Source organism: Ilyonectria robusta, assembly GCF_021365365.1.
Source record: "Ilyonectria robusta strain PMI_751 chromosome Unknown BGZ61scaffold_50, whole genome shotgun sequence".
NCBI lineage: Eukaryota > Fungi > Ascomycota > Sordariomycetes > Hypocreales > Nectriaceae > Ilyonectria > Ilyonectria robusta.
This window is the reverse complement of record NW_025764484.1, coordinates 168,183-181,031: the sequence shown is the minus strand read 5'-3', so window position 1 is coordinate 181,031 and position 12,849 is coordinate 168,183. Positions and strand designations below refer to the sequence as shown.

Genomic DNA, 12,849 nt, shown 5'->3' with positions numbered 1-12,849 from the left:
CCCATGCGGACTGCGAGAACGCGCGGCATCGGCTGAGGAGAGACGACCGGGGAGGCCAAGATGAAGTCCAAGCGGTAAGGCCCTTCCGCGTCTCTTCTCAAGCCCCAGCCACGAAGGCGTACAGACTGGAGACACTTGATGGCGTTGTACTTAATCGGCCGACTCACGGAGACTCCCCAAAGAATTTCAGTGAGGACAAGAAAGGATAGGGGTTGTAGCTCTAATGACCCCTTTTCCAAAGACAAAGACAATGAAGAATCATCCGATCGAACCATATACAATGAAGAAATATCAGACAACTCATGGAACCCGGTCTCAGATTCGGAAGAAGGCGATGATGATATCATCACTCTGGGAGATGGGGAGGAGGTGTCCGGACCGGAGCCATCTTCACGCCTTGAGGTCCATTTACCCTACATCAGTCTAGAGTAACACAATCTGTTGAAGGAAGCCCACGGCCGCCTCAGGCAGCTGTGGCCTCGGGCAGCCGGGCCCGTACAACCCCTCATTCTCTTGTCTTAGCTAACTAGATAGTCTTAGCTAACTAGATACTGTTAGTGGGTCTGGGTGTCACCGTGTCAGACCCGTGTTCAAGCGGCGTCCCGATTCACGGCTAAAATGTGAGGCAACTACTCCGTAGCGGCATCGGTGAACCCCTTTTGGACCGGACCTTCGCTGCTCTTAGCTAGCAACTAAGACAATCAACAATGCATGTCAATACGCACTAGAGTTTTTCGACCCTACCATTACCACTCACCGTGCTAAATTTGCGGAATTAGATGATATCCATTCTCGCTTGTCGCATTGCCAGCCACTGAAAAGGGAATGTGCGCTGCGCTAATGCGTAGTCCTATATTGGCTTTTGTGCTAAATCTGGAAACGCTTGTTTGTTTTGTTTCAGAGCCTCTTCGTCCCATATCCGCCTTTCGTCCATCATCTACTAAACCACTCCAGCCCGGTATATTATTCTGTGCTTTGACATTTCCCCGCGATGAAAGACATCTTACAGCATATTCCCAGCTATGACGTGAGTTCAATTTTCACAAATTCCGTCGCTTCATACTTGATCCAATTGTCGATTTCAGCGTTGTTGCACCCCGAGTGGGCTATCAGAAGGTTCTTTACTTTACTCACCTCTCCCCTTAGCTCCCTGAACTCAATTTGTAAGATTGAGTGGCGAGAGCCAAGCACTTCCAGGTTTTCTTGTAGTTCTCGAACTTGCTTTTTCTTCCTCTGGCGACACTTTAACGCAGACATTCGGTTTCGCTCCTTATTCTTCGTATTCTTCCGCGATACACCTGTGTTATTGGCCTGCCGTTGTCGCTTTGGTCGAATGTATTCAGATTTCACTGTCGAATCGCGGGGTAGCGTGCGAGTCTCTGATTGAGAGCACGTCGTTTTCGTACTAGAGACGGTCTCCAGCGAAGGAACCGCTGGGGATTGGACAAAATGAGGTGCCGCGGAATCGTTGTACTGCCAGCCAGAGTTTCTGTGGTTTTCAACGATGGAGGGAAGACCGCCGAAGTCACTCTCAATCTCTGGCAAAAACATTGAGTCATATAACTCGTTCGGAAGGTCACATGCGCTTAGCACTCGATTGTTGTCAGGTGGATAAATCTAACACAATCTAAGCATTATTAACTGGACCAGTAGATATTCCACATCAATACAGGGGTTAACACTTGAAAACGCAATCCAAGACACTGGGCCAGGAATGCTTTGGCGCTTACAGTGTTGAGGATGCGCGGGTCTATGCTTGTCTGTGGCAGTGACTGAGAAAAACAATGGAAACCCGCATACCATTCGGGCACAGGTACCTCAAGACAGGCCGGTGTTGCGGTGAAACTCATTTCGACTATTGTTGAAAGCTAGTATGAGGCTAATATGCAAAGCTTAAAAAAAATTCAATTGCATATATACAAACAGAGTGCAGACCGACTTGGGCAATATTTCAAGAGGCGGCTTGCTCTGGTAATCAATGGATGTGTATGATCCCACTCTTTTCATTTTACTTATTAAGTCATAGAATTATCTTGGTGAAACTATCTTTGTCGGACTTGATGTACAGGGAAGTTAGATGATCTGATCGTAGTACAAATGGCATGACAATTCTATCTATACAGTGCTGGCCATCATTGGCTGTCGGTAAGAAGCAATGGGATACATGGGCTGAGCAAGGAAACCGAGAATTAAGAGTCGGCATTCGCTCATGACCCAATCTGCACGAACTGAACCGGATTAATCTAGATAATGTCTGATGATCTCTTTCTAGCCCCCGCGAAACTTTCCTTCCGTGCACCACCCTCACATGATTAAACATTCATCACGCGCCCTTGTTAGATATCCTATCATATGATTTACTATGATGAGACATTTGGGTAACTTTCCCGTAAGCAAACATGGTGCGACGGGTCATACGACAGTAGCATGACTTGGGAGCCATTATGAATGAAATTTATTCCGCCTGGGAGGACTAACCTCATAGGGCCAAGTGCGCTAGGCTATTTGCAGTTCTAAGTTTATCGTTCGCGTCTCCCAGAAGCCCCACATTCTTCCTCGTCCGCTGATTAATCTCGCCTCGCTTGACTCTGGGTGACGGGCCTGCTTGAAGGCCAATTTCTCCAAGTGTTCAGCATCCTATTCTCAGCAGTACAGACCGTACAGCCTGATTCTCTTGCCTTATCTAGTTACACATCATCAATGCATCCCTTTAAGTGTGTTGGATACGCTATCGCCGTATTCGATCCGGTTACTGCTCAATAGGGTGTGGATCCTGAATCTGTTGATTGTCTTGATCTAGGATGCCTCCGGCCCCCTCTTTTCCTGAGGGGTTTCTAGTCATCTGACTGAGGTCAGGATATCGGTATATCAGAGGCTTATGCAAATCCGGCTTATTATGCCGCCATCCGAGGGACCAATCCAGCATGTGCTCTAATTGTTGCCTACCGCTGTAAAGTCCTGCAAGCTGATAAATCCGTCATATTTCCGGCATGGATCTCAAGTTTCTTTTTGTTGAGAGGTTATTGGATACGCAGTATACCAGCGACTCAAACCCTGAGCCTTAGTATAGCTACTTCGAACACACGGCTGGGTGAATACAATAGTCTGTGGAATTGAATCTGATGATCTTCTTCGTCTTCCCCTCTTCATCTTCGTGCGGGGTGGTCAGGCCATTTAGCGCCACAAGCCGCAACTATCGTTATAACAGAGGGTCCTGTTAGGTTGGCACATGCGCACGGTTAACATACCCCAGGAAAAGCGGGGGTCTGGCTACAACGATATAAACAGTGGCAGAAACAACAGAACAAGAACACCAAAAAGATGAATACAATCACCAGCCTCATCATCTTGACTGGTTAATAAAAGAGGGACCGCGTATCCAACAATTCCCGCTTATCCGAACTCAGGCGTTCAATCTAACAGAGGTCAAAAGTCCTCGTGTGGCGGCATAATAAGCCGGATTTGCATAAGCCTCTGATATACCGATATCCTGACCTCAGTCAGATGACTAGAAACCCCTCAGGAAAAGAGGGGGCCGGAGGCATCCTAGATCAAGACAATCAACAGATTCAGGATCCACACCCTATTGAGCAGTAACCGGATCGAATACGGCGATAGCGTATCCAACACACTTAAAGGGATGCATTGATGATGTGTAACTAGATAAGGCAAGAGAATCAGGCTGTACGGTCTGTACTGCTGAGAATAGGATGCTGAACACTTGGAGAAATTGGCCTTCAAGCAGGCCCGTCACCCAGAGTCAAGCGAGGCGAGATTAATCAGCGGACGAGGAAGAATGTGGGGCTTCTGGGAGACGCGAACGATAAACTTAGAACTGCAAATAGCCTAGCGCACTTGGCCCTATGAGGTTAGTCCTCCCAGGCGGAATAAATTTCATTCATTCAACCCTCACTTGCACCCTTGCTCATTGGGTAGCACTGGCCGTTGAGAATCACACCTCGTTATCGCTGTGTATCAACATGATTGAAGCATGGATCCCCGTCGATGCCGAATCTCCAAATCCAGGCGAGTCGAGACCCGAGCTGCGACGACCAGCATAAGGGCAATTGGTGATGCAAGAATGATGCGATGTCTTCTCCCTCGGAACCGCCACCCCCCGCTCGTTTGAGGTGCAGAGGAGGATCAAGCGGCGTAGCGTCTTAGAATGCAATGCTGAAATCCAAAAAAAAAAAAAAAATTCGACGTCGGCAGCTTTTCCATTGGGAGAACTTTTCGTAGGTGCGCCACCATGACGTGCTTTGTCGAACATCAACGAGACCGACGCACGGTGCCGCGCGTTAGTAATTAGTTCTGACTGCCCCAAAGGGTCTGATGGTGGAGTCAAGTACGTACTCGCAATCACATGTGTACCAACAAAAGTGGCATGAGTACTGACTTGATCTTCGGTAACGGGAGACTAAGTTCAACATTCGGCATTTACGGAAACGAGGATTGTGATAGCAAAACATCCCTACCGCTTCCGCGACCGCACCCCTTCATCACCGTTTGCCGCATCATCAAAAGGGATGACATAGACACTAGACGTGCTCTCAAATCTTCCCCTATTAACACGTCAACCTCACTGCCTAGAAGAACCCACACTACGGCACACCCCCCACTATCTCAAACTTCTTAGACACTAAACGAGATTATACTTCTGTGGCTCACGCCCTCGTGCTATTGAGGAACGATACTTAACCATTGACATTCGTTATTCCCAACAACGCCGATACTCTACTTCCATCCAGTCTGATTTTGAGAAAAGGCAGGCTCCACCAATATTTGTTCTCCAATTCCCCCGGGAAACCAACCTGTGTCTCATCCGTCACCAAGACCCCCTGGTGACACGAAGGCAGTAATAATGGCAGGGGCAACACTCGATAAACGAAGAAATCTGCCAAAACCCCACACTGTTGTACCCAAGTCCTCAATGGGTTCAGAACAAGGAACGGATGTGGAACCTCACGAGAAGCCTCAAATGATTCGCAGGATGTCGGGAGAGTTAGTCCAGCCGGTATTACGTCCCTCTTCGCGTCGACGCCCCGCTAACATGCCTAGCACACCTACAACTTCAAAGGCTGTTCACTTCGACTCGCAATTGGAAGATGTTCGCCATTTCCTCAACCTGGATTGTCCCCTTGCGGTTAGCTCTCCGACATCGCCAGTGATCAAGAATCTTGCCTTCAATGCATGTCTTCTCGATGTTGCAGCAACTTCAGACTGGGGGATACTCGCAGCGAACTTTCTGCAAGACAGCACATCTCGGAAGTGTCAGCCGGTATATATCGAAAGAATGTGGCTATCACGAGATGAGATGCAACTGCAGGGCTCAGTCATGGTTCAAAACATGGCTTTCCAGAAATCAGTTACATGCCGATTTACTTTTGACTGCTGGGTAACTGTATCGGAAGTCAGTGCTGAGTACAGTCCGCAAGACTCGCTCTCCCAGGTTCCACTGGGTTGTGACCGATTTACTTTCTGCATTCAACTCCCAAGTGCCCACTATCTGGAGTCCAAAACCCTTTCTTTATGTGTACGCTATACTGTTAATGGCAGAGATTATTGGGACAATAATTATTGTCACAACTTTCAGGTCAAATTCCGCAGGAAGCACCTACTGCAACATCAAAAAAGGCCATTGCCAGGGGTCGTATCACAATGGTACAGGAAGCTTCCTGATATGCTCCTGCCCGAGCCAATTCCCAGTAGTGGCAAAGAGTCGGGCCTCGCTACTCGTTACGATCTTGGAGCCATACTTTTGGCTACAGTGCAAACCGCCAGAGATGGTGCAAAGAAGAAACGGACTGAGCTCATCACCAAATATGATGCCAGCTGTAGCCAGGTAGCGCCACTGAATCTTCGAAACACATACCATCATCTAGACCTAGAAAGGCTACCGCTGATATCAGCTCCCTAATTCTGGGCTTTCAGATTTAGATAAGAGCAGTATTTGAATAATTCCTGGTTGATACGCTCCTCTGCTTTCCTGCCATTACTCTGGCGCCTGCCAAATATGCGATGTAAGTACATCTGTGATTCTCTCCTGGAGGTCTGTGTAAGAAGGATCTCAGAAATCAGGGCACGACGATTGAGGTGAAGACGTTGAGCATGGACCGTTTAGTGGCCCGAGTTTTACGGAGGGCGCGGAAGAAAGAACCTTTCGTTCCTCAAGGCATAGTTAGAGCTCTGAGAAACGCAGCAGTCAAGTCTCCAGTGGCAGTGGTTGGCCACAATCTCACCACCTTTTTGGTTTAGAGCCTCTGTTCACGCCGGTCTTCGTCGGTCTAGACCCCAAACCTTAAGAGCTTAGCCGGCATTTTCGTATCTAAGCCCGACCCAAAATATAACCGTATGACGGCACCGAATTGTGATTGGACGCCTTATAATGGCTGCTTTGTCCAGCTGATCTAGCAGCAGGAGCCACCTGGGCATTGTCGACAGTCGGCATACGGCGAGGGCTGTGCGTTGATGCTATTTTCGACCACTCGACTCTTGAGTGTGGTGGCGCAGCAACGCCAGATATGCATCACCACAGCGTAGGCTGAGCATCATGTTAGCTGCTTGGAAACGCGTGATTGAGCTGGAAATGTGTCAGAGGGCGCAACTTTTAACATATAAGTAACCTTAAGTCCTCTTCCATCTAATATCTTTCAGCAACTCACCGCTGATCACAGCAATACAGCCTTCATCTCCGTCTTGAACATTTTTACATCTTCGCGTTCGCGCCAATTACAATGCTCTTCAAGACCTTTATCGCCTCCACCTTTGCTGCAGTTTCCGTTCTTGGGGCTCCTCCGGACTCCCTCGAATCTCGTCAAGCAGTCAACTACTTTACCCCTTCGGCACTCTGGAAGTATAACGTCCGCAACGGTGCAATCGCCCGCACTACCCAGGGAGTGGTTTCCAAAGCCGACTATAACCATGGAAACGATTTCACTGCCCTTTTAACCTTTACCTATCCTAGAGCAGCCGAGGGCAAGAAGTGTCAATTCGCATTTGTCCTCGATAACACGGCCCAGCTGCGCGGAAGCAAAAAGCTTGACGTCTTCACAAGCAATAGCCCCGCTCCAGGACCTACCAGTGGCTGGGGCCCTGGAAATCAGCGCAATATCCATCTTGGCCGCCTCTCTGCTAAAAGAGGAGCTACTGCCACCTGGGATGCTACCTACAACGCCTATCTCACCAAGAAAACACCATGCAAGGCCGCTGGAACCCAGGAGGGATTCGAGTTGGTCGGTGTTTACGACAATGACTATATTTCTTGGAACCCTAGATTTGCTGGCCCTCGCATCATCTACACTCGCTAATGGGTTTCTGTGATATTTATGTCGGAAATATTTCTATGTGTTGCATTACCTTTGAGTTCACTCTTTATTAGCAAGAAGGCAGATATTGGGGTTTGATACATCAGATTGTTCAGGATGTTTCTATGTGTTGCATCACCTTCGTTTGAGTCCAAAGCAGCCTATTTATTGGCCATACCGCACATATTGGGGTTTGATACTTCGGATTGTTCAGTTCTTAGTTTGCGAGTTATCTCAGTGTATATTCTTACGAATCACAATCATTGTACATTTTGAGTAGTGCTGTCCTTCATTCCATACCGTGGTTGTCTCGTGATTTTTTCACACTAATTCATTCAAGCCTCTCGGCTTCCCGACTCGCCTCCGTTATACTCTCTGGGGCAACCCATCCTTCTGCCGAGATGCTGTCGGGAACGCTCTCGGGTGTGTAGTAGTTCTCGCCCTTGAACTTGGCACCGCCCGGACCAGGCGGGTTGCTGCCGACGTTTGCTCGCGATGCTTGCTTGCCCTGTGTCGCAATGTCACCTGCGCTGCCCAAACCGGTACTCTGGGAGAAGGGCGCATCAACGACATCATTGTCATTGCGACCACCCTGCTCTCGATTTGCTTGGGAGTACTTGTCGCCTGGACCTCCCTGGCCCTCAAAGTGTTCGCCGCGGGTTTGTCTAATTAACGAAATCAATGCCGATGTACAAATCACATATGCATATCAACTCACCGGCCACGGTCATCAAGTACACCACCCTCGCTTGGAGGAATTCGCTTGTTATAGCCCCGGTTCGTGCTAAGTTCATCGCCATACTCGGCGTGTGCGTTTAAATGAGCTCACACCAGCATCATCGAGGCCCTGGGACCAGGCATTTCCCATCTTGGCCTGGTAGGTGTTGAGGTCTGGCCTGACGTGCCTCCGCGTACGCTAGAATCTGCATGCGCTCATCCTCCTGGTTATCATCATCTCCCAGCTCCACTGTCCAGATTCTATTTAGAAGCAGGCCGAGTCTAGTGTGTACTGCGTACGCAGGTTTTGTCGTAGGCGTCTTGGAACGGACAATTCTGGACCGCCAGTCGGGAGTTGCCTAAGCCATTTCTTGCCTCGCCTCTTGCGCAACGAGCCTCGAGGCCTGCTCGGGTACACCGTTGAATCTGGCTAGGACGGAGCTCTCAGCCAGCCAAATTGATAAGAGAAGCGTCAAGGCGAGACGGCAGAACATTTTGAACAGTCCAGTCGAGAGGATGATAGAAATAAAGCAGGTAACCTAAGCTCAACTCAGGTAATGGGTGTAAGAATGGAATTGCAATATGAAGTATTCCTTGGCGAGAAACTGGGGAAGTGTCGGGCTTTTATATTGAAATTGAACTCTGGCTGGTTAGTCAACCCATTTACTCTTTTGAGACTTCGATTCGATCGAATCTTAAGTAGAGACTTGGCATTGCACCAGTCATTGTCCCTCCTGAATGTCATGGACGCGGCTTGTCGTGCATATCCTAAACAAATAACTTGGCGGTCACGGATATGCTTCAAGATGACAGTGAAAGGGGCTTGTTTCTTTGTCCAGTCGTAAATATACTATCTGAAGCTCATCAAAGTGTCCTCCATACTACTAGTACGTCACAGAATCAGGGGCCAGTGCAACCCCTTTCACTAAGCGCCAAGTGAACGCTGTACTTTGACAAGTTAAGCGCTTGCCGGATCGGGTAATTCTGATATACTCATCACGTTGAAAAAGGTAGTAAAAGCGCCGGGATGGTCCCAAGGCTGAAACAGGGTAAGCCGAGAACTGGGCTGATCTCTGAAGCGCCCCTGAAACACGCCTCAACCAGCGCCCAGGGGCCACTCGATCTGATCAGACAGCGTGTCAAAATCGCACTTGTCATTTCCTGTCTCCATTTTGCTCGTTTATCTTCCTTTAGTCGTCCCTCCGTCAACTTCCTACAGCTCCAGATGAGCAACAACATCTTCCGCATTTTCAACCCTGGAGGTTAGTATTGGCTTCCCTTCTATTCCCTGATATTATGCCCTCCTGCACAGTCTCTGGTTCAGGCCTTCAACATCTTCCTAAACCACTACTCAAAGCTGACGGGGAATCCACTACGATTGGGGCTAGCAAGAGATTCTCTCTAGCCGATCACGCGCTTAAGTGGGATCTTGGCACAGGATTGATAGCAATACGAGGATTCTTTTCGAGCGTGAGGGTATCAACCTGCCGCTCCCTTGTCAACGTTAATGTCTGCCACGGGGCCTTTTACGAAGCAGGGCCGCTGGACCAGATAATGTTCATGTACTACTCTGCTCACCAAAGAAGCAAGCACAAACTGAACCACTTCCTCAAGAAGCTTAAGGTGAGGCCTACTCACCTGCCAGAAAGGAAGAACAAAAAGGGTGAAATCGTGCGGAAAGTCAAGACCATTATTGGCCTCGCCAACACGAACGACGGACACGGCCTCCAACATCCCCCAAGGGTAAAAGAGTTCGGTGGAGGTCCTAAAGACGTGGAGTTCTGGCTCGAAGGCGGAGGGGGAGGCCAGCTGGCCAGCACCCCAGGAGCCGGAAGTCAGGAGGGGGGTAAAAAGAAAAAGAGGAAAGGAAAACAGGCAAGCCCTTCCGACAAGCCATCGTCGACTGCGTTCAGCGGCAGATACATCAGTGTTTGCGAATTCTTTTGGACCAGTGAGTGTTCAAATGCCTGTTGGGAAAGCTCATTTTATAATAACTGTCTGAATAGAATATAATCGGCAGACCAACCCCATGATCCCCGTCATCAACGTCGGTACGCGAGATAACCCAAGTAGTAAAAGCCTGCGTTGAAAAGCTCCGCCGCCGCGACAGTCCATTCCTCAATAGTCTCATTATTAAAGCGTGAAAAAATAGGCTTGCCAGTTTCTGGATTAATCCATTTTTAAACAGCAGATATTTCAGTAAATTCGCTATTAGATAATGTAGTCATGTCGCCAATTAATGCAAAATTGCAGTTGTTGTGGGTGAGTTACATGGGTGTGCATAAGATTGTGAAAGGCCTCTAGCGAGTTGATTCAACTAACTAGTCCCTATGCTGTTTACTTTCAAGATGAAGAAAGGAAAGAATCTAAATACAAACTGGGTGCGTGAAGACGCGTTATATCTTCTTTAATATAGAAGATTCGAGAATCAACTCGATGGCGCTGTGGAGAAGAATTCGGGCTTGGCGGCAGAGCCGCCAGCCAAGTGGGCCTGACCCGTTACAAAGATGATAATGTCAAAATAGTAGGTACCTGTGTTATTTTTGCGGTCCCCCCCGTCCTGAGGTACGAAGGGCGGGGATGGCGATTTTGAGCCCCCCCTAGTAGTCCCTTCCTCAAGGCATTGGCGGTCCCGTAGGGGCCGGTCTCCTGTTCGAATCCGACGATGTCAATAGGTCCGGTAACACTCTCGTTATGAGGATTCGTAATGCTGGCATGCAAGCGCAGATGACGCCAACGTCAACTTCCACCAGAGACCAATTGGTTAATGGAACCAGGTCCCCTAGCAAGATCAGAAACAAGCAATTACACATTCTTGCGGACCAACTTACATGTCGGATTAACTGTTCTCTGGTAGAAGACGAGGTACCTTAATCGTATGATTGAAACAATTGTGATGCTTGAAATTCTCTAGTTAGCAAAGTAGACCTAAAGTAAAGAAGAAAAAAACGTACAAGAGCCCTAGACCGAACATCAAGAATGCTTCTGCTTTCCTTCTCCAGGGCCAGGTGAGGCTGGCTATTTGTGAAATAGGGAGTCCAATTATCCAGAAATCAAGCGCGATGCTGATGCCCGCATTAGACCACGCCTGATAATTCATGTTCATACAATGCCCGGTGTGCTCCCCGTCCCACCCGGTCCATGCATAACTGACAGGTCGGCATTGAAATATATTTACGATTGTACTCGACAAGCCAGCTGCACAGGTGAAGACGATCGTGCCGTATGTGATTCGACGGAAGGTTTGGGACCAGAAAATACGCAGGTAGAAGAAAAGAAATGCGGCTTTGGAAGGATAGAGACAGAGGGGGTATAATAGTTCCGCAAAGTAGTACAGCTGGACTGGTCAGCAGGAGGCGCCGAAGATAGATAGGTATGCCTACCTTGAGAAATTCTGTGATTTCTTCCGGTTCAAGCATCCAAATATCTCTCCCAAGTCCAGTCTTCACAGCTTTGAGGTGTTAGCACGAGAGACCAGCTATAAGCTAAGTAACTTGCCTGCAATGATTACTCCGGATATAGGTATTATAAATACCTAACACTAAATTAGGCCTAGGATAGAAAGGCAGGGGTAATGATGCCATAGCTTACCGTTGCCAAAGCTGTAATTAAATCATCCACCATCCACCCGCCCCCCTGCCGGCTCAGCCGAGTGATAAGCCTTAAGATAACAGCTGCCAACGCAAGACAACAGCCCAGAGTACAACAGATAAGGACTGTCGTGGAAACATTCCGCTCAGAGATCCCGCAGCTGACGGAAAGCAGTCTTGTTGCCACTGAACTGTATAAGCTACCGAGGAAGTGACTGGACGGAACGCAAACCCACGAAGTGCATCCTTCACCCCACATTGACTTCCAAAGCAGACGCTCACACTGCTGCTAAGCGCGGCGTCGGAGCAAACGAACGACCTATCGGAAAACGAGCATTCAGACCCACAAACGTGCTCAAGACAGGAAACCTAAGGTGAGATAAGCTTAGAATCCGTGAGCGGGCATGTACCTTTTCTTACCCCGCAAGAAGGCCACAACGCTGTCATGTGCAAGGAATTGAGGGTTGGATAGCGACCGATCGGATGGATCCAAGGATTTCCCAGCGCCTGTAAGGAACAAAAAGTCGTCCTATTCCTCATGGTTAGGCCCTACTATATTTCTAAGTAAAATTAGAACATTTGTCCCACGATTTGCCAACACGCAAAGCGAGAGTCGCGGGGTCTAATATCCAGATTAGCAGCCGAATATGAGATTCCACATGCGCGTACATGGATGAAATGACCGAGGTGGAACCATTTCTGATTTGTGGCAACCGGCTTTCGTACATGGAACCATCATAATCGGCTGACGATTTCAGGCTAGCTTGCCGTTGTCGCCGTTAGCGTTGGGGGGCGCAATCCGCCGCCATGCGCTTTTCCATGGGGGAATACCTCTTGGGAGAGTCTACGTACTCAACGAAGCGAAGGAGCCGGCTACGACTTGGAACGCTTTATGGATCGACACAAGCGGCGTTTCCTCCTCAAGTTCTTGCCAGGTAGACCTTCCGTGTCCGCGCCCCACATAAATCCCCGAAAAGGTCTAATATGGGAGAATGCCGGATACACATCTGCCACCGTGAACTTCTGAACCAAGAGGCTGCATTGCAAAAATTGGCAGTGAGGGACCAGAATTTGAGCCGCCAGTTCCTGTACAAAGCATCTGGCGATGAGCGAGTCCGTCCTGGACTTTGTAGTGGGATACGGTGGCAAGACACACCTCAAGAAGGGCTGACACCAGTATTTTGGGTTTGGCTCCCACATCGACGTGTAGCAAAATCCACCCTTAGTGATACGCCTCC

The 12,849-nt window shown here is 48.8% G+C and overlaps 7 protein-coding genes across 7 annotated transcripts; 3 read left to right on the top strand and 4 right to left on the bottom strand.

Annotated features, from left to right (window-relative positions):
- Window positions 1–713: 713 nt before the first annotated feature.
- BGZ61DRAFT_466638 (uncharacterized protein) lies at window positions 714–1,617 on the bottom strand. The gene has a single exon (XM_046247692.1). The coding sequence runs from the start codon at window positions 1,549–1,551 to the stop codon at window positions 1,021–1,023; it is 531 nt and encodes a 176-aa protein (XP_046094940.1). The 5' UTR covers window positions 1,552–1,617; the 3' UTR covers window positions 714–1,020.
- Window positions 1,618–2,548: 931 nt separating this feature from the next.
- On the bottom strand, window positions 2,549–3,191 carry BGZ61DRAFT_466634 (uncharacterized protein). Its single transcript, XM_046247691.1, has one exon. It carries the CDS (start codon window positions 2,924–2,926, stop codon window positions 2,750–2,752), a length of 177 nt encoding a protein of 58 aa, XP_046094939.1. The 5' UTR covers window positions 2,927–3,191; the 3' UTR covers window positions 2,549–2,749.
- A 1,745-nt stretch (window positions 3,192–4,936) lies between these two features.
- Window positions 4,937–5,518, top strand: BGZ61DRAFT_301934 (putative phosphatase regulatory subunit-domain-containing protein; the record flags this gene model as incomplete). The annotated part of the gene is made up of 1 exon (XM_046238697.1): window positions 4,937–5,518. A coding segment is annotated over one exon (582 nt), but the record flags the coding sequence as incomplete, so codon positions are not given.
- A 1,115-nt stretch (window positions 5,519–6,633) lies between these two features.
- BGZ61DRAFT_466629 (uncharacterized protein) lies at window positions 6,634–7,681 on the top strand. The gene has a single exon (XM_046247690.1). The coding sequence runs from the start codon at window positions 6,735–6,737 to the stop codon at window positions 7,305–7,307; it is 573 nt and encodes a 190-aa protein (XP_046094937.1). The 5' UTR covers window positions 6,634–6,734; the 3' UTR covers window positions 7,308–7,681.
- Window positions 7,636–8,172, bottom strand: BGZ61DRAFT_540930 (uncharacterized protein; the record flags this gene model as incomplete). The annotated part of the gene is made up of 3 exons (XM_046254973.1): window positions 7,636–7,969; window positions 8,023–8,105; window positions 8,134–8,172. The coding sequence occupies 3 exons, from the start codon at window positions 8,170–8,172 to the stop codon at window positions 7,636–7,638; spliced, it is 456 nt and encodes a 151-aa protein (XP_046094936.1).
- Window positions 8,173–9,197: 1,025 nt separating this feature from the next.
- Window positions 9,198–10,360, top strand: BGZ61DRAFT_466627 (uncharacterized protein). The gene has a single exon (XM_046247689.1). It carries the CDS (start codon window positions 9,318–9,320, stop codon window positions 10,032–10,034), a length of 717 nt encoding a protein of 238 aa, XP_046094935.1. The 5' UTR covers window positions 9,198–9,317; the 3' UTR covers window positions 10,035–10,360.
- A 24-nt stretch (window positions 10,361–10,384) lies between these two features.
- On the bottom strand, window positions 10,385–12,052 carry BGZ61DRAFT_466626 (uncharacterized protein). The gene is made up of 6 exons (XM_046247688.1): window positions 11,613–12,052; window positions 11,520–11,556; window positions 11,405–11,472; window positions 10,976–11,358; window positions 10,853–10,920; window positions 10,385–10,803 (listed from the first exon to the last, which is right to left on the bottom strand). Exons 1-6 carry the CDS (start codon window positions 11,868–11,870, stop codon window positions 10,637–10,639), a joined length of 981 nt encoding a protein of 326 aa, XP_046094934.1. The 5' UTR covers window positions 11,871–12,052; the 3' UTR covers window positions 10,385–10,636.
- Window positions 12,053–12,849: the final 797 nt, after the last annotated feature.

Coding starts and splice junctions, on each gene's coding strand:
- BGZ61DRAFT_466634 (XM_046247691.1), bottom strand. CDS start 2,926: ATGCTGGATTGGTCCCTCGGATGGCGGCATAATAAGCCGGATTTGCAT.
- BGZ61DRAFT_466627 (XM_046247689.1), top strand. CDS start 9,318: ATGCCCTCCTGCACAGTCTCTGGTTCAGGCCTTCAACATCTTCCTAAA.
- BGZ61DRAFT_466638 (XM_046247692.1), bottom strand. CDS start 1,551: ATGTTTTTGCCAGAGATTGAGAGTGACTTCGGCGGTCTTCCCTCCATC.
- BGZ61DRAFT_466629 (XM_046247690.1), top strand. CDS start 6,735: ATGCTCTTCAAGACCTTTATCGCCTCCACCTTTGCTGCAGTTTCCGTT.
- BGZ61DRAFT_466626 (XM_046247688.1), bottom strand. CDS start 11,870: ATGTGGGGTGAAGGATGCACTTCGTGGGTTTGCGTTCCGTCCAGTCAC. Junction 11,557..11,612: donor TAATTACAGCTTTGGCAACG/GTAAGCTATGGC, acceptor ATTTAGTGTTAG/GTATTTATAATACCTATATC. Junction 11,473..11,519: donor ATCCGGAGTAATCATTGCAG/GCAAGTTACTTA, acceptor AACACCTCAAAG/CTGTGAAGACTGGACTTGGG.